A 15,086-nucleotide genomic window follows, 5' to 3' on the forward strand; every position below is an offset into this window, starting at 1 on the left:
AAAGTTTTTGTATGGAATTCTTGTACAAAATAGATCTTTCATCTTAGCATCAAAGCTCAACATATTTATTACAATCATGCAGATTAGTATTGCAGCAGTAACTTAAGTATTTCAATTACAATCTACTAAACTAATTGTTTTTGTTGACAAGTAATTAATATAATAATATACATAAAAAAAAATAAAAAAAAATATATTCCGACGAACTGATAACCTCCTCCTTTTTTGGAAGTCGGTTAAAAAAGGCCGAAAACTAATCAATTCTGACTGGTGCATGGATTTTCACTATCTGACAATGGATTGTCTTGATTCCAGAAAATTATGCAAATATTAAACATTTATAAAATTATTAGCACAAGTAGCTGACTACAAATAAGCCACAATACTCGCTAGTTTATTTTTTTATTAGTTTTGGACGTTTCAAAAAATAAGCAATAGGCATTTAAAATCTAAAAAAGTACAGTTTTAGCAAAAAATGTTCAATATGTAAATATATAACGTACTTTCATATTAGTTAAAAACTTATATCCTAAACACCACGCAATCCTCTCATCGTAAAGGGGGTATTCCCAAACTGGCGTTACGTGACGCTTGTATGACAAAATGTAAAAGAAAAATTGAAAAAGTCGAAATTTTAAAAAAGTTTTTCTAAATTTACATATTTATTCAGTAAAAAAAAATTACAACTATTGATAGTGGCGATTTAAAGATACTAGTAAACATATACGCTGGCGTGACGTTACGAAAAACAGAAGTGGATTTTGACTTGGGTTACAAAATTGCAAAACCTTGCGAATTGGGCAAGTCTATTTGTATAAAAGTTTTTGTAGTAATATTGGAAATGTTTAAGGATAATTTTCCACGTTTTTAAATGTAAAAATCTTTTCTGCTGTATGTTTAATCAGCTGAATTATCTGACGTAACGTTACCTGGCGTTACGTTACTAAAATTTCCATTGAAAAAGTTTTGTTAATATTGTCCTTGAAAGAATTTTTAACGGGAAGACAACATGCATTTTATATCAAGCGTACTTTTTTCTTTGACATCAGCGTCACTTCGTTCCTCTAATTGCAAGAAAAAACAAGGTTGCCACCCTTAGGCTACCTCAATAAACAATTTCTACAGAGATATTGAAACTTTTTTACCATTGTTATCGTAAACTAAATGATGGCACATTTTTATGCATATTTAAACTCCCAAACCCCCTCGTGCGGCCGGGCCTGAAACATACATTTGTACGTATTTATGTACATACAGGGTGGCGCAGAATGAGCTATATGGTTTAAATGGTTTATAACTTTTTTATTTATGCGATTATTATAATTTAATTTTTTTTTAAACAGTATTATTGGGGAATTTTTTGCAATTAGCTTTGAAAAATGATATCCTGTAAGTGATGTTCATTTTCTGCTTCGCACATACGTGCTCTTTTTAGCATATTTTCCATAACTTTTCGCAGAATTTCGGGTGTAATGGCCATGATTTCATTTCGAATGTTGGTTTGGAGTTGGAGAATGGTTCTTGGTTTGTTAACGTACACTCTTTCTTTCAAATATCCCCAAAGAAAACTGTTAAAAAGAATTCAAACCATATAGCTCATTCGGCGCCACCCAGTATTATAACCAAAAATTTGAGGCTTTTTTTGGCCGAAATTACGATTTTTTCAAGGTAAAATGACGATTTTTCAGCAAAAGCATTCGGCAACGCTGCTGCCAGGTCATTTCCAGGCGTGGATCCCGTTGGCATAGAGTAAAAAAAAAACTGTTATAAAGAATTCAAACCATATAGCTCATTCGGCGCCATCCAGTACATATAAGAATTTTGAACAACGATCACATCTTCTTTGTTCTCTTTCATGTAAAGAATCGCCTGTATACATATGTATGAAGTAAATAAATATGTACGTACATTTGTATGTTGTTTGTTGACTTCTCGTTATCCGAACTCAACTCAGTACTTTTGCTCTAATCGGTCAGACAACTCTCAAACAAAAGGAATAAATTACATTCGTCAACTCAAGTCAGATAAATACCTACATACCAATTCACATTGAACGGGTAGTATCAGTAGAGCAGCTGATTTGATTTACTTTCAAATTATTTGGTCTCGAAAATGTCATATAATTTCAACAGCAACAACAAAATGCATGCAAATGTTGTTTTTGCTCTAATGCTACTACCTGTTTGATATGCCTTGCTACATACATATCTCTAGCTTAGAGTGAAAAGTCCACTTTTTCTAAAAAATTACATATATTTTGGAGCTTTAACAATGAAAAATGTGTCGTTTTATAAAAATTCGAACTACCTACATACCAGAGCTGTAAAACTGTGAAATCATTTAAAATTTTAATCATGAAATATTTACAAGTAGGATTTCATTCATTTTCCTTTGGTCTGGTAGTGTGGCTTATATTTTTTTCAATCTACAATCATTCAAAAAAAATTGATTTCACACAGTAAGGTAGTAAATACCTGAATGAAAAAACTGAGAATGCTGAAGTAAACAGAATTCAGTACTGAATTAGCTTCCAGATCAGTGAACACTTTGCTATGTGTGCATTCTCTAATTCAGTTTCAATCAAATTTTATACACTAAGAAAAATATGTACATAAGTTTAGATGATGGAATAATGAGGTGTATGAACTTTAAAACGATATTGACATAGTGTCGCGTATCAATGCACAGCGGCCACGCGGGCTAAGCCATGTCCTACGAATGAATGGTTGTGCTTGGACTCCTCCACGCATGAAACGCAGCTTGATTCACATGAACATATTGTACAAATTTATAGTTTTGGTTGTTTAAAAACTGAGTGCAAAATGTTCCAAGACAATTAGTATCTATAATTTTTTTCTTTTAAAGATTGGAAAATCTGCAGAACATGAAATAATCAAGCATAACAACCATCAAATGATAGCAGCTTTTATCATTCCGTCCATGATTTATCCCCAGTTCAGTATCAGTTTTTATTTGTAAAGAACGATATTCTCATTTCCCAATACCAGGCGCTCATGCATGTGAAGTAACAAGTTTTCTATTTCTACGTACAAAATTGTTTGTATAAATTTTTATATTTCCAAAATTCTACTTTGTACAGTTCAAAGGCTTCTACAAAAAAAAATTTATTTAAAAGTTCTACAAACAAATTTATACATATAGAACCCAACAAACATTTCAGTAAATGTTTTTAAAAATAACGTAAGTTGCTATAATAAGCGTTAAATAAGCATTTTTAATATTAAGCTTATTAAAAGTTTTTTCAAATAAACCTTATAAATAACTTAAACTTATAAATGAAATGCAAATGCCAACGACATGAAGTAGTAAATATAACATTTTTTTCAATCGTAAGTGACGTGTTTGCGTTTTTTTAAATATATTATTAAAAGAAAAAATTAAATAAAACCGATGCGGTAAAAAAAATCCAATCCAGGAATGATGAGTTCTCCTTATCCTTTCTTAGTTTAACATTCAATTAATAATTTATTAATTTTTTTTTCAAAAAAGTTCATCAATGAGAATGGCGGCGAAGAAGTGGAATTTATAGCTGCATCGATGTCGTTTTTCCAATTTGCCAATAACCGCATGTAATTGAAAGCACGCAACAAGATGTAATCATTAACTTTTTTATGTTTAATTTTTGCGTTATCATAAATTTGTATGCTAAAATATCTATTCCCTATTTATATTTTCGAGACTGCAGATGAGTCCGCCGAAAATTCGCATTTCTTTTAGTTTCTAGATGTTAAGCTATCTATGTATGAGTTTTTAATGAAATATCTTTAAATAAAGGGTTATAAAAATGTTTATAAAAAGCTTTATTTTGAAAATTTTTAGTAAGTTTATATTAACACGCTTATAAACAACTTTTTTTGAACCTTTATTATAAGTTTACACTTTTACGCTTATAAAAAGCTTTCTTGTGAACATTTATTACAAGTTTATATTTCTACGGTTATAACCAATGTTCCTTTTCGATTATATTACGCTTACTTTCAAGCGTTTTATAAACAAAAAATCAACGTTTTGTAAGCTTAATGTTTATAATTGAAAACTTAAAAAAAACTTTCTTTAAGTTTATTTTGCTTGTTGGGAAAGCTTGCTACTTCATATGTATGAGTGCCTGGTATTGAGAAATAAAAATATCTCTTTGTACAAATAAAAATTTGGTTCGTTAAATAAAATTGACCGCAAGTTTCCTTCGAAAACATGCAGTTGGTTTTAAATAGCATTAACAGAATATCCAAAGCTGGTACGTACTTCTGGTCTTAGGTAATGCTTTACCAAATTGTAGCAGTAGTAGAAAAGCAGAAGTAAAACTACTATTTTCTCCTATAAATATTTTCTTCAAGGCATATTTTTTCAGTGTAGTACTGAATGATCAAAACTGTTTGCATTCAACCAAAATTTACAATCACTATGATTGCGAATACTTTTGTTACATTCACATTCTATACTGAATGGAACTCTGCCATTCAACAACACATTACGTTTTTTTTTTGTTTCAAAATAATTTAAGCCACTCAGGAATGATGTTTTTTTTAAACAGCCAAACAATCAAAATTTTGAAACGAGTGCCAAGTGAATGCAGATCCTACTGATTCAATCATTTTACAGCTCTGCTACATACTTATATTATTTCTAACCGTTTCTATAGAGTGACAGGAAAATTAGCTAAGTCCAAAATTGTCAAAGTTTTTCTAATAGCGATCGCCCGTCGGCAGGCAATGGCAAATTCTGCCATGAAAATACAATCGCCATTCGGAGTTGGCGTAAAACAATAGGTCCCTCCTCTTTGTGTGACAACATCAAGGCGCACGCCACAAATCGCTTAACATCAACACATGTGTAAGTACAGAAAATGTGATAATACAAACATTTTTCATCAACATTGGGGAATTTGATTCTTCAGGACTTGTTTTAGCGTCGAGTACGCGACAACATGTATTAAATTTTTTGCAAAACAATAAATGAATAAAGTGAGTTTGAAAGATTTTTAGTTTATCTTAAAGACATCTCGCAAACAATTCGTTCAACCCCATATTTTTCCTTCAACGATTGGACTTGCAATTTACACAAAATTTTGTGCAAATGCCCAATCCTCGTAAGGCCCAATTTCAGATGGCCTATTTAAGAAGAGATAATACATTTAATCTGCACTTAATCATACATTTAATCTGCACTTAAATGGTCAATATTGCCTATTTAAATTAAATATGAGATACGCAACCCCGTGTTTGTACCAAACAACCAAGATTGATAGATGGGTGGTTTATAAATTTTGCCAAAGAACAATCGTTCAGTACAAAATGTAAACAAACAAACAAATGCAACAACAATTTCAAGAAGCTAGCAACAGTGTTGGCAATTGTTTGGCATATTTAAATAAACTTGATCTGAAACCCAACGAAAGCTAAATGGCATTTAAGTAACAATCCAAAATTTAACTTAAGTGCCGTTTAAATATTCATTTGAAATTGGCCCTGACTCTGCCTTTAGAGCGCAAATTCTTTATATACAGTAGTGCTTCAAGTCATAAGAACGGTTGAAAAATTTTATGCAAAACTAACTAACTTAAAATGATTATATATATGTCTCTTTTCGGCCTCGGAATAAACCACCACGAAAAAATATGGTGGTCCCAAGACTGAAATTTTGTAAAAACTACTGGAACAAGGGGATCAGGTTTAGAAAATTATTATAGGAAATGGTTGAGCAAAAAATAAGGTACTTCTATTTCATATTTTTTAAATTATCTTCTGGCTTACTTTAGTGCCAAAATTACGTTGAACATTCTCAGTGACTCAGTAAAATATGTTCGAAAGCACCCAGGAGAAGAGCTGCTTTTTTAGTGTATCCAACAACGCATACTTCCTTCGGTTGTGGTGTTGGGTGCTATTAGCTCCGAAAGCCCAGGAGCTGCTTATTTTGTGGAAGGTAGGAAAATAATTTGAGGTATTAAAGGAGGATTTCATATAGTACGCTGAGCAAAACAGAGAGAGTAAAGACGAAGGGCATGTTGGTGCATTTTACCACACAGAAAATACACAATTGAAAAGTGAATTAATGTCAATGACATTATTTCCACAATTCTTCTGACATTTCACTTTTGGCCTGTGTATTAATGTCATTGACATTAATTCACTTTTCAATTGTGTATTTTTGCCAGTGACAGTAATTCCATTGACATTATTGTACGTCACCTAGCAAGACAAAGCGACAAAGGACTTCATTGCCTTGGTTCTGCTCTTCCTCTTCTTATTTGGCCCTGTAACCGCCTAAGCGATTTTGGTCGAGTTCAACAAAACACGCTAGTCGTTTCTCTATTGTGGCAACTGACGCCAATTGGAAATTCCAAGTGAAGCCAAGTCCTTCTCCATTCGGTCTTTCCATCGCAGTGGGGGCTTTGGCTTCCTCTGCTACCACCAGCGGCTTCCGAGTGGAATAATTTCAGAGCTCGTGTCCATCAAAAATCAATGCTTAATATAAATAAATAAGAAACACAACTTCCAATTTCCAAATTATCAATATAATAGGCTAATGATCATATCACAGAAGTGTGAATTAGCTTGATCAATTTAGCCACTAGATTTATAAAAGCGGCTGATAAGTTTCTAAAAGCATTCGAATATACATACCTTCCTCGTTCCTTTCTTACGCGTACGCGTAGCCGTACATGAAAATAACTGCAAGCCCAAGAAACAAGAATAAATTAGATGCAGATCTCTAGAGGTCCCTGCGGACCCTGTCGTGCATCGACGCCATGATGACCTCAATCCGTTGATTATGACGAACGATATCTATAAACCGTGTTAGAAGCTATTTAAATAGATTCTATACCTTCCATTTGTGGCAGTAAAGTTAGATCGAACCGGATTAAAATGCCGCATCTATTAAAACATCATGGGTCCCTGGGGACCCTGCCGGGCAGCAGAGGGTTAATGGCAAAAATGCAACATCAAACATGTATATTTCAATAAAGGAACATATAATCGTGGTAATTTATAATCGAAAAAAGGCATTTCCCATAAAATCCGTTCCCTGGTCATTACGTTTGTTTACTGAAAGCGAGAATACGTGCCTTTGAATAAAGTAAAGTGCTAATTATTAATATTGTGCAAATTTTTGGTTATAAACACGTGCTTTAAGTCTATTGTTGAGCGCAGGGCAGCTTAAAGTTATGTTATTTGTGTATAATAGGGTATAGTCGTTGTTCTGGGTACGCAGGTGCAGTTGCTCGGCTATACTCAATCCCGACTCTTGCGCACTCCTTTGCGCACTCTGCACTGAAAATAAAATCTGCGTAAATATAACGAAAACTTGCGTACATCTTACGAAATTTTTCGTCATTTTGAGCCACGAAAGTTTTCGTTGATTGTACAAAACCGTTTTCGTACATACTACGAAAATATGAGGCATCAGATCTTTAGTACATTTTACGAATGTATTCGTACTATTTACTAACGAATTTAGTACTATTTACTAAAGAACTACTATTTACTAAAGAAATTTTTGTAAAATGCACAGAAATAATTCGTATATTTAACGAAATTATTTTCGTAAAATATGCGCTTGTTTCGTAGAATGTGCGATTGCTTTCATTCTCCACACTGTAAAAAACATATTACTATAATTCTACTTTTATTTTGTTAATTTCAAGCGTTTTTGTTTAACAAAATGTTTTGCAAAAATGCTTAAAATTAATGATTAAAATATAATGAAAGTGTTGTGCTATAATTTGAGTCATGTTTTTTCTAGTGTTAATAATAAAAGCAATCATACATCCTACGAAAGAAGAAGAATAATTTTCTGACTACACTGTAGTTTAAAATTAATAAAAAAGGTTATTTTACCTATAATAAAACTTAAGTCTTTTATTTATATGCATACGAATAGGTTCTATACTAAATATTTTTTTACTGCTTAGGCTTCATTCAATAAAGTATATTGATGAAAAGTGTTAAACTATGAGACTCAACAAAACTAAATATAACAAGTAAGCAAGTCTAAGTTCGGGCGGAGCCGAACATTAAATACCCGGCGCAAGTATTAAATATATGTTTCTCACCTTTCCGAAAGCTACCGCTACATGGTAAGCCGGGTGTATCAATTTTGAGTAAATTAGCGTTCTTAAATTGCGAAATATTGAAGTTTCAAGCATTTCTTAAATTTACCGTTATATGAAAAGCGGCCGTAATTTTAGTCCGATTTCAATAATTTTCAACGTTTCAACGTACCGAGTTTGGTACAAATTGGTAAAACGGCTACCGAGAGACATATATATTTATGTGATCATAAGTGGGCGGTGGCACGCCCATTTTCCAAAATTTTAACATCAACGTATTTCTTGGTAAAGAATTGTTGCAAGCATCAATTTTTAATAAATTACCTTTAATATTTTCTGATTTATCGAAGATTTCGTATTTCTCTAAATTACCGTTATATGGAATGTGGGCGTGGTTATTGTTCGATTTTAAAAATTTTCGGCCATTTGGTATGCTGTACGTCGGTTAACAACTGCGCCAAGTTTGGAAGAAATTGGTGCAGCGGTTACCAAGATATACACATGTAACCATAAGTGGGCGTGGCTACGCCCATTTTCCAAAAATTTATAATATTCTTATTTTTCGTCTGAAAATTATTGTAAATATCAATTTTGAGTGAATTATCTTCAGTAGTTAATAAATTATCGCAGTTTTCGTATTTCTGGAAATTACCGTTATATGGGAAGTGGGCGTGGTTACAGTCCATTTTCAATACCAACCTACCTTGGATTAACGGAAACCTACATGGCAACCGGACAGACAGACATGGCTTAATCGATTTCTCTATTCATTCTGAGCATTTGTGTATACATTTGTCTTTATCTATCTCGATTCGTTTTGGCTGTTACAAACAACCGTTATGTGAACAAAATTAATATACATACCCTTGTCCACAAGTGCGCTCGGGTATAATTATAAGGCGTCTGAAAAGCAAGTTTCAGTAAAAAATCATACATGTACATACTTACTATTAATTTCATTAAGTAGTCCTCCTGGCTTAGGCTTGCCGTTGATAGGTAACTGATGAAATTGCCTATTTATCAAGTCCCACATTGCAGCGCAAAAACATTGTATGCTTAAACGCATAGTATATCCACAGCTTTAATATTTAATTTTGTATTGTATTTTTATCCAGCAAATCCCTTTTTACAACGTTTAAAATTATATTAAAGCATAAACAGACGGCAGCGTTGATCCGGATCAACTCGGGAATTAACTGCAGTTGATCCGGATTAAGACCGAGTTAATCCGGATCAACGCTGTCGGTTGTTTAAGCTTTTATACGTCTCAGCAGCCAACAAGTAATTCCGCAATGACACATACTCAAAAATATGATGAAATATTAAACTGCCGGTAATTTAGTATATTGTCCGAAAATATTCGTATGTTGTACGAATTAAAAAAAAAACATGTTTCTGCATTAGTACTTTATACGAAAGTATTAACTAAATTGTACGAATACAGAATTGTAGAGTTCGTAAATTTTAAAACCATACGTAAATATTACGAATGCCTTCCTACAATATACAAAATTATTCGTACAGAGATTTGTTCAGTGCTTTACGAATGTGTTTCGTAATATAAACGTAAGATTTCGTACTGTACTAAATTAATTGTACTAAAAAATGCCTTAGGAAAGTCCTTTCGTTATATTTACGTATGGTTCGTAAAATATTGTTTCGTTGTGAAAAACGTGTTCGTATTATGAACGAAAGTTTCGTACATTGTACAAAAACCAAGACTACGAAAGTTTATTACCGTTAAATATTAATATGTTTATTTTAAGATCATTGCAAAATCGTTATTTTTGATTCTTTTTGCTTTGATCAAGAATCATTAAATATGGATTCTTATTTTTTCGGTCAAATTTAATCGATATTTTGTGACGTACATTCATATATATATAGGGTGCATTCCAAAACTGCAAAATACAAAGCACCATTATCCATTACCAGTTGAAAACTAGAATCTAACCGTGGTTGCGCACATTTAGCCTTTCAGTTTACTGGGGTTTAGAAATGCTTTGTATTTTGACGTTTTGGAATGTACCCTGTATATGAATGTACGTCCCAAATATCCATTAGAAAATAGGAAAATTAAAAACGAAGTAATTAAATTTTATATTTTAAGGGCCAAATTCACAGTGCGTAGTTAACTCAGAATCGGCAGTTAACTACAGATTTTGTACTAAGTTAAAATTTACACGTTTAGACAATTTACATAGTTTAGACAATTTAAAAGAATTTATCTTTCTCCTTGCAGCAGCCGTTCACGCTGAAACAACTTGCGAAGCTGCACTTAAAGGTCTTCTTGACACTTTCGAAAAGCTATTTAATATCAAAAACTATTTAATAAAAAAGTACTGATCATTTTAATAAAAAAGATGTCTTGCGAATCCTGTAGCGTCACACAGCGTAAAGCCTGGGTTTTTGGGTTAGGCACCTTCTTTACGGCTCTTGGTATTGCTTTACTTGTATTTTGGAATGGAATTGCGGATAACATTATGCGAAATGTAAGCACCCATTATAGAGTAAAATCTTGATTATTAATTGTTGCATTACTGTACTTGCAGAGTTTAATGTTAAAAGTTGGCTCTGAAGCCTATAACATTTGGGTGGAGGCGCCCATTCCAATTTACTTAGAATTCCATATATTTAATTGGACGAACCCTGAAGAGATACGAAATCCGAATGTGAAACCACACTTTGTTGAAATGGGACCGTATGTGTTTCTTGAGAAACACTTGAAGCAAAATATTACATTTTATCAAAACGATACAGTGTCATACTTCCAGAAGCGTACCTGGTTCTTCGATGAGCAGCGCTCCGGCGGATCTTTGAATGATATGGTAACAGCAGCGCATGTTATAACTGCTGTGAGTAAAACAGACCGGGCATTTTTCGGTAGTAGCTATATGGGTTTAATTTGAAATTTTCTCCTCTTTTAAAGACCATTGCTGACGAGATGCGACACAGAAACAAAGTTATAAAAAAAATTGTTAATTTCATGTTGAATCACGAAGGTGGTGAGCTATACACAACTAAGCCTGTACGCGAGTGGATTTTTGACGGTTACGAAGACAAATTAATCGACTTCCTAAATCGTTTCAATACAACAAAAATCAAAATTCCCTACACACGCTTTGGCTGGCTTGTAGATCGTAATGCTTCTGCCGAATATGATGGCCTCTTCACAATACACACGGGTGTCGATGATATGCAAAATTTGGGTCGTTTGACACATTGGAATAAAAGGAAAGAGACTGGGTTTTATGCCGCACCGTGTGGCACAGTTAATGGTACTACCGGCGATCTCTTCCCACCACATTTGAGCGCTCAACAGGAGATCACCATCTTTGCGACGGATGCATGTCGTTATTTGAATTTGGCCCCGAATGGTACTATTGAAAAACATGGACTAACGGGATACAATTGGGTTGGGACGGTCGAGACACTTGATTCTGGCGAAAACTATCCTAATCAGAAATGCTTTTGCGATCCAAGTTTTGACGAATGCCCGAAAACGGGAGTTGTAGATTGTAAAAAATGTCGAAATAATGCGCCGATTTATGCCTCGTTTCCACACTTCTATTTGGCTGATCCAACCTATCTAAACGCCGTAGCGGGCTTGCAACCGGATGAGCATAAACATAGTTTCAATTTGGCTATAGAGCCAAACACTGGTGTGCCTCTGCAAGTGAATGGACGTCTGCAAATCAATATGATGATTCAACCAGATGATGACTTTGAGTAAGTTTTTAAAATATGATGACTAACGCTTGAAATAATATTAAATTTAAATTTTTTTTTTATTAGCATATATCGTGGTGTTCCGAAATTCCTAATGCCCATGTTCTGGTTCGATCAGCGTGCGGAATTAGACACTAAGTTAGCTAGTAGAACAAAGGTACGCTTACGCATACGCTTTTCTAATTATAGACTTAATTTGGTAACCTTTTTTACCCTTTGCAGCTTGTTCTAAATTTGGGCGGCTATGGCTTCTACACTGGAGTCGGGTTGGCAGTGATAGGTGCTGTATTCTACATTGTTGGCGTAGTCTTAACAATAACAAAGCGATGGAAACGGATACCAAATGATGATGAAGATATGCTTACCACTTAGTAATTTGAATTTAGAATAGAAGTTGCAAATGCTTGTCATTTAGTTTATAAAATTAACTTCTTTTCGTTCTTTGAACACATGATACAAGTATTTAAAGATAAAACCGCTCGCTCAGTTCGTCGGCCGTGATTTTTTTTTTTAGTTTGTCTACTTTCCAACCAATTCGCCTATTATTAAAAAAAGTTATGTTACTGTAAGTAATAGAATGTCGTACATGCACTCGGATTTGATCGCCAGTGTACGTATGTTAGCCATTCCTTTTTAAGTTGTACGGATTTGGTAAAAAAATGATATGTCTCCGATTCGCTTCAAATTTTTTTTTTTATGGGTTCAGAGTTTGGATTTTTTCGTGATTCTGACTAATCATATACTTCTTCAAATCGTTATATCTCGGGTTCTGCTCTTCGTAGAGATTTCACCTTAACGCCGTTTTAAAGCTAAAGAAGCGGGCTTAACATGTCTATATATAATATGGTTGTGATTGTTCTAAAGCTAACTTAGCTATAAACATTTTAACTTTTTGAAGTGGGTTTGCATAGTGAAGACCAGTAAATTAGGGCTTTAAAATTACACCATCGTAATCCTTGTTTAGTTCTCTATAAAAAAACAAGATTCAAGATTTTAAAAATATTTTTTTTTTTATGACGGGATGGTTTATTTTGTGAAATTTTTATGGTTATTTGTTTTCAAAAAGTTATGATGAGATATTTTTTGCAAGGTGTTAAAAATGGGTTTTTACAAAAATTAAAATTTTATTGCGGAATCCGATAGAATGCCTATCCAGAAATAATATTTGTATGGCAAGATTTTAAGGCGACAAACCTCTAGAAATGGGCATTGCAATTGTGGAACTAAAGTTAGCAAAACGCAGATTTTATTGCGGATTTCGGCAGAATATTCCTTCGTTAACATTTGTTCCGCAATATAGTTATTCTGGCGAAATCCACAATAAAATCTAAATTTTTGAACATTGTTTTTTAAATTGCCACACCCATTTCTAGAATATTATTTGATTGAATAAGCTTTCGTAAACAAATTACAAAAAATTGTTGACTCTCACAAAATAAATTATCTCGTTAAAAAAAAACATATATTTTAAAAATAGTTATTGAAAAACGCCAATTTTTTACCATGTTTTTCATAGAGAATTAAACAAGGACTGCGATGGTATAATTTTAAATCCCTAATTTACTGGTCTTTACTATGCAAATCAACTTCAAAAAGTTCAACTGTTAATAGCTAAGTTAGCTTTAGGACAATCATGACCATCCTATATATAGACATGTTAAGCCCGTTTTTTAAGCTTTAAAACGACGTTAAAATGAAGTCTCCACGATGAGCTGCACCCGATATATAACGATTTGAAGAAGACCATGATAAGTCAGAACACGAAAAAATCCAAATTTTGACAGATCAGATCTCCGAAGAAAAAAATGAAAAAGAAATTTCTTCGAATACGTGTTAGCTTATTTCATGTATAGAACTCATAAAATAAAATTTGAAGCGAATCGAAAGCGTGACACCAAATTTGGTGCCCGATATGAAAAATAATGTCTCATGAGTGAGATTGAAAATTTGATAACATTTTTGTTACGGTAGCAAACTTCAAAAATATTCAGACTGCCTCTCAGCGGTTTTACCTTTAAATTTTTGTATCATGCTTTGAACACATATATATGTTTGTACAAATCAAGTTAACAGTCGCCAAAGTGCCAGTAATTATTCTAGTAACGGAACAACAAGTCTGTGAGAACTTGCACATTATACTTATAAAATACTTATTTACGATATTGTTATCTATTATTCTGATTGGCTAAGCTGTTTTTGTGTATTTCTCTATGTCAGGTATTATTGTGAAAAGACAGTTTTGTAGTGGCTCATATACATATTTTTAGTTAAAAATAAAAAATTATATACATACATATGGGATGAATCAACTTAAGGATATAAGGATGGAGCATTCCGTGGTCGCGTACCGAAAAATTTAACTGCCCTTATTATAAGACATGTCCGTCCGAGCACACGATAACATGAGTAAACCCTGAGATATCTCAACGAAATTTTGTACATCGATATTTCCGAAATCACTGGGTTCAAACTGTTGAAAGTGGGAATGTGAAGTAGAATTTTTGCATTAGACATAAGACAATTATACAATTTTTGGAAAATGTGAGTGCCACCGCTCACTTATGATGAAGTATGTACATACATAAATCAGTAGCCGCTTTACCAACCTCCACCAAACTCGATACGTACGTTCACTTCTTATAGCCTATTTCCACCAAAGGCTTAACTGCAGTTAAGAGCTCAGAGAAGTTCAAATAATTCCAACTTGGGGTGATTGGCAAGGTTTTTTCTTAAGTTTTGCTTTTCTTCTTTCGTTTGCTTCTACTTAATAGGTGGAATTACCCCATTCGAGTTGTGATCTCCGTTTTTCAAACGGCATAAACTGCAGTTAAGGCTTGGTGGAAATCAACTATTAGAGTCTTACTGAGAAATCTGTTGAACATTTTTGAAATCGGACTAAAATTACTATTGTTGAGCAGTATCGATACCAAAAGTACTCAGAACTCGATTCTCAAAAGTACTCTTCTTCTTCTTATCTGTAACCGCCTAAGCGATTTTGGCCGAGTTCAACAAAGCACGCCAGTAGTTTCTTTTCTGTGCCAACTGGCGCCAATTGGAAATGCCAAATGAAGCCAAGTCCTTCTCCACCTGGTCTTTCCATCTCAGTGGGGGCCTTCCTCTTCCTCTGCTACCACCAGCGGGTTCCGAGTTGAATACTTTCAGAGCTGGAGCGTCGGTGTCCATTCGAACGACATGACCAAGCCTACCAAACGCTTTCAAATAAAACATTTGCCTATTTGAAACTTTGAGGCAAGCAAAGCAAGCCTGCATTGGGCCAGTACCTTCAGAC

At 33.6% G+C, this 15,086-nt stretch overlaps 1 protein-coding gene across 1 annotated transcript in view; it reads left to right on the top strand.

Moving 5' to 3' along the window:
- The window catches only part of LOC118740400 (protein croquemort), a 19,026-nt gene extending 4,933 nt beyond the window's left edge, over nt 1-14,093 (top strand). Inside the window, exons 2-6 of the mRNA XM_036471922.1 lie at nt 10,311-10,560; nt 10,621-10,923; nt 10,998-11,797; nt 11,864-11,954; nt 12,020-14,093. Of these exons, the coding sequence (XP_036327815.1) occupies nt 10,432-10,560; nt 10,621-10,923; nt 10,998-11,797; nt 11,864-11,954; nt 12,020-12,169 (1,473 nt within the window). The 5' untranslated portion in view covers nt 10,311-10,431 and the 3' untranslated portion in view covers nt 12,170-14,093. The remainder of the gene's footprint in view (nt 1-10,310; nt 10,561-10,620; nt 10,924-10,997; nt 11,798-11,863; nt 11,955-12,019) is intronic.
- Nucleotides 14,094-15,086: the final 993 nt, after the last annotated feature.

This window comes from Rhagoletis pomonella, unplaced genomic scaffold, assembly GCF_013731165.1.
Source record: "Rhagoletis pomonella isolate Grant_MI unplaced genomic scaffold, Rhpom_1.0 Rhpom_scaffold_00006, whole genome shotgun sequence".
Lineage (NCBI taxonomy): Eukaryota > Metazoa > Arthropoda > Insecta > Diptera > Tephritidae > Rhagoletis > Rhagoletis pomonella.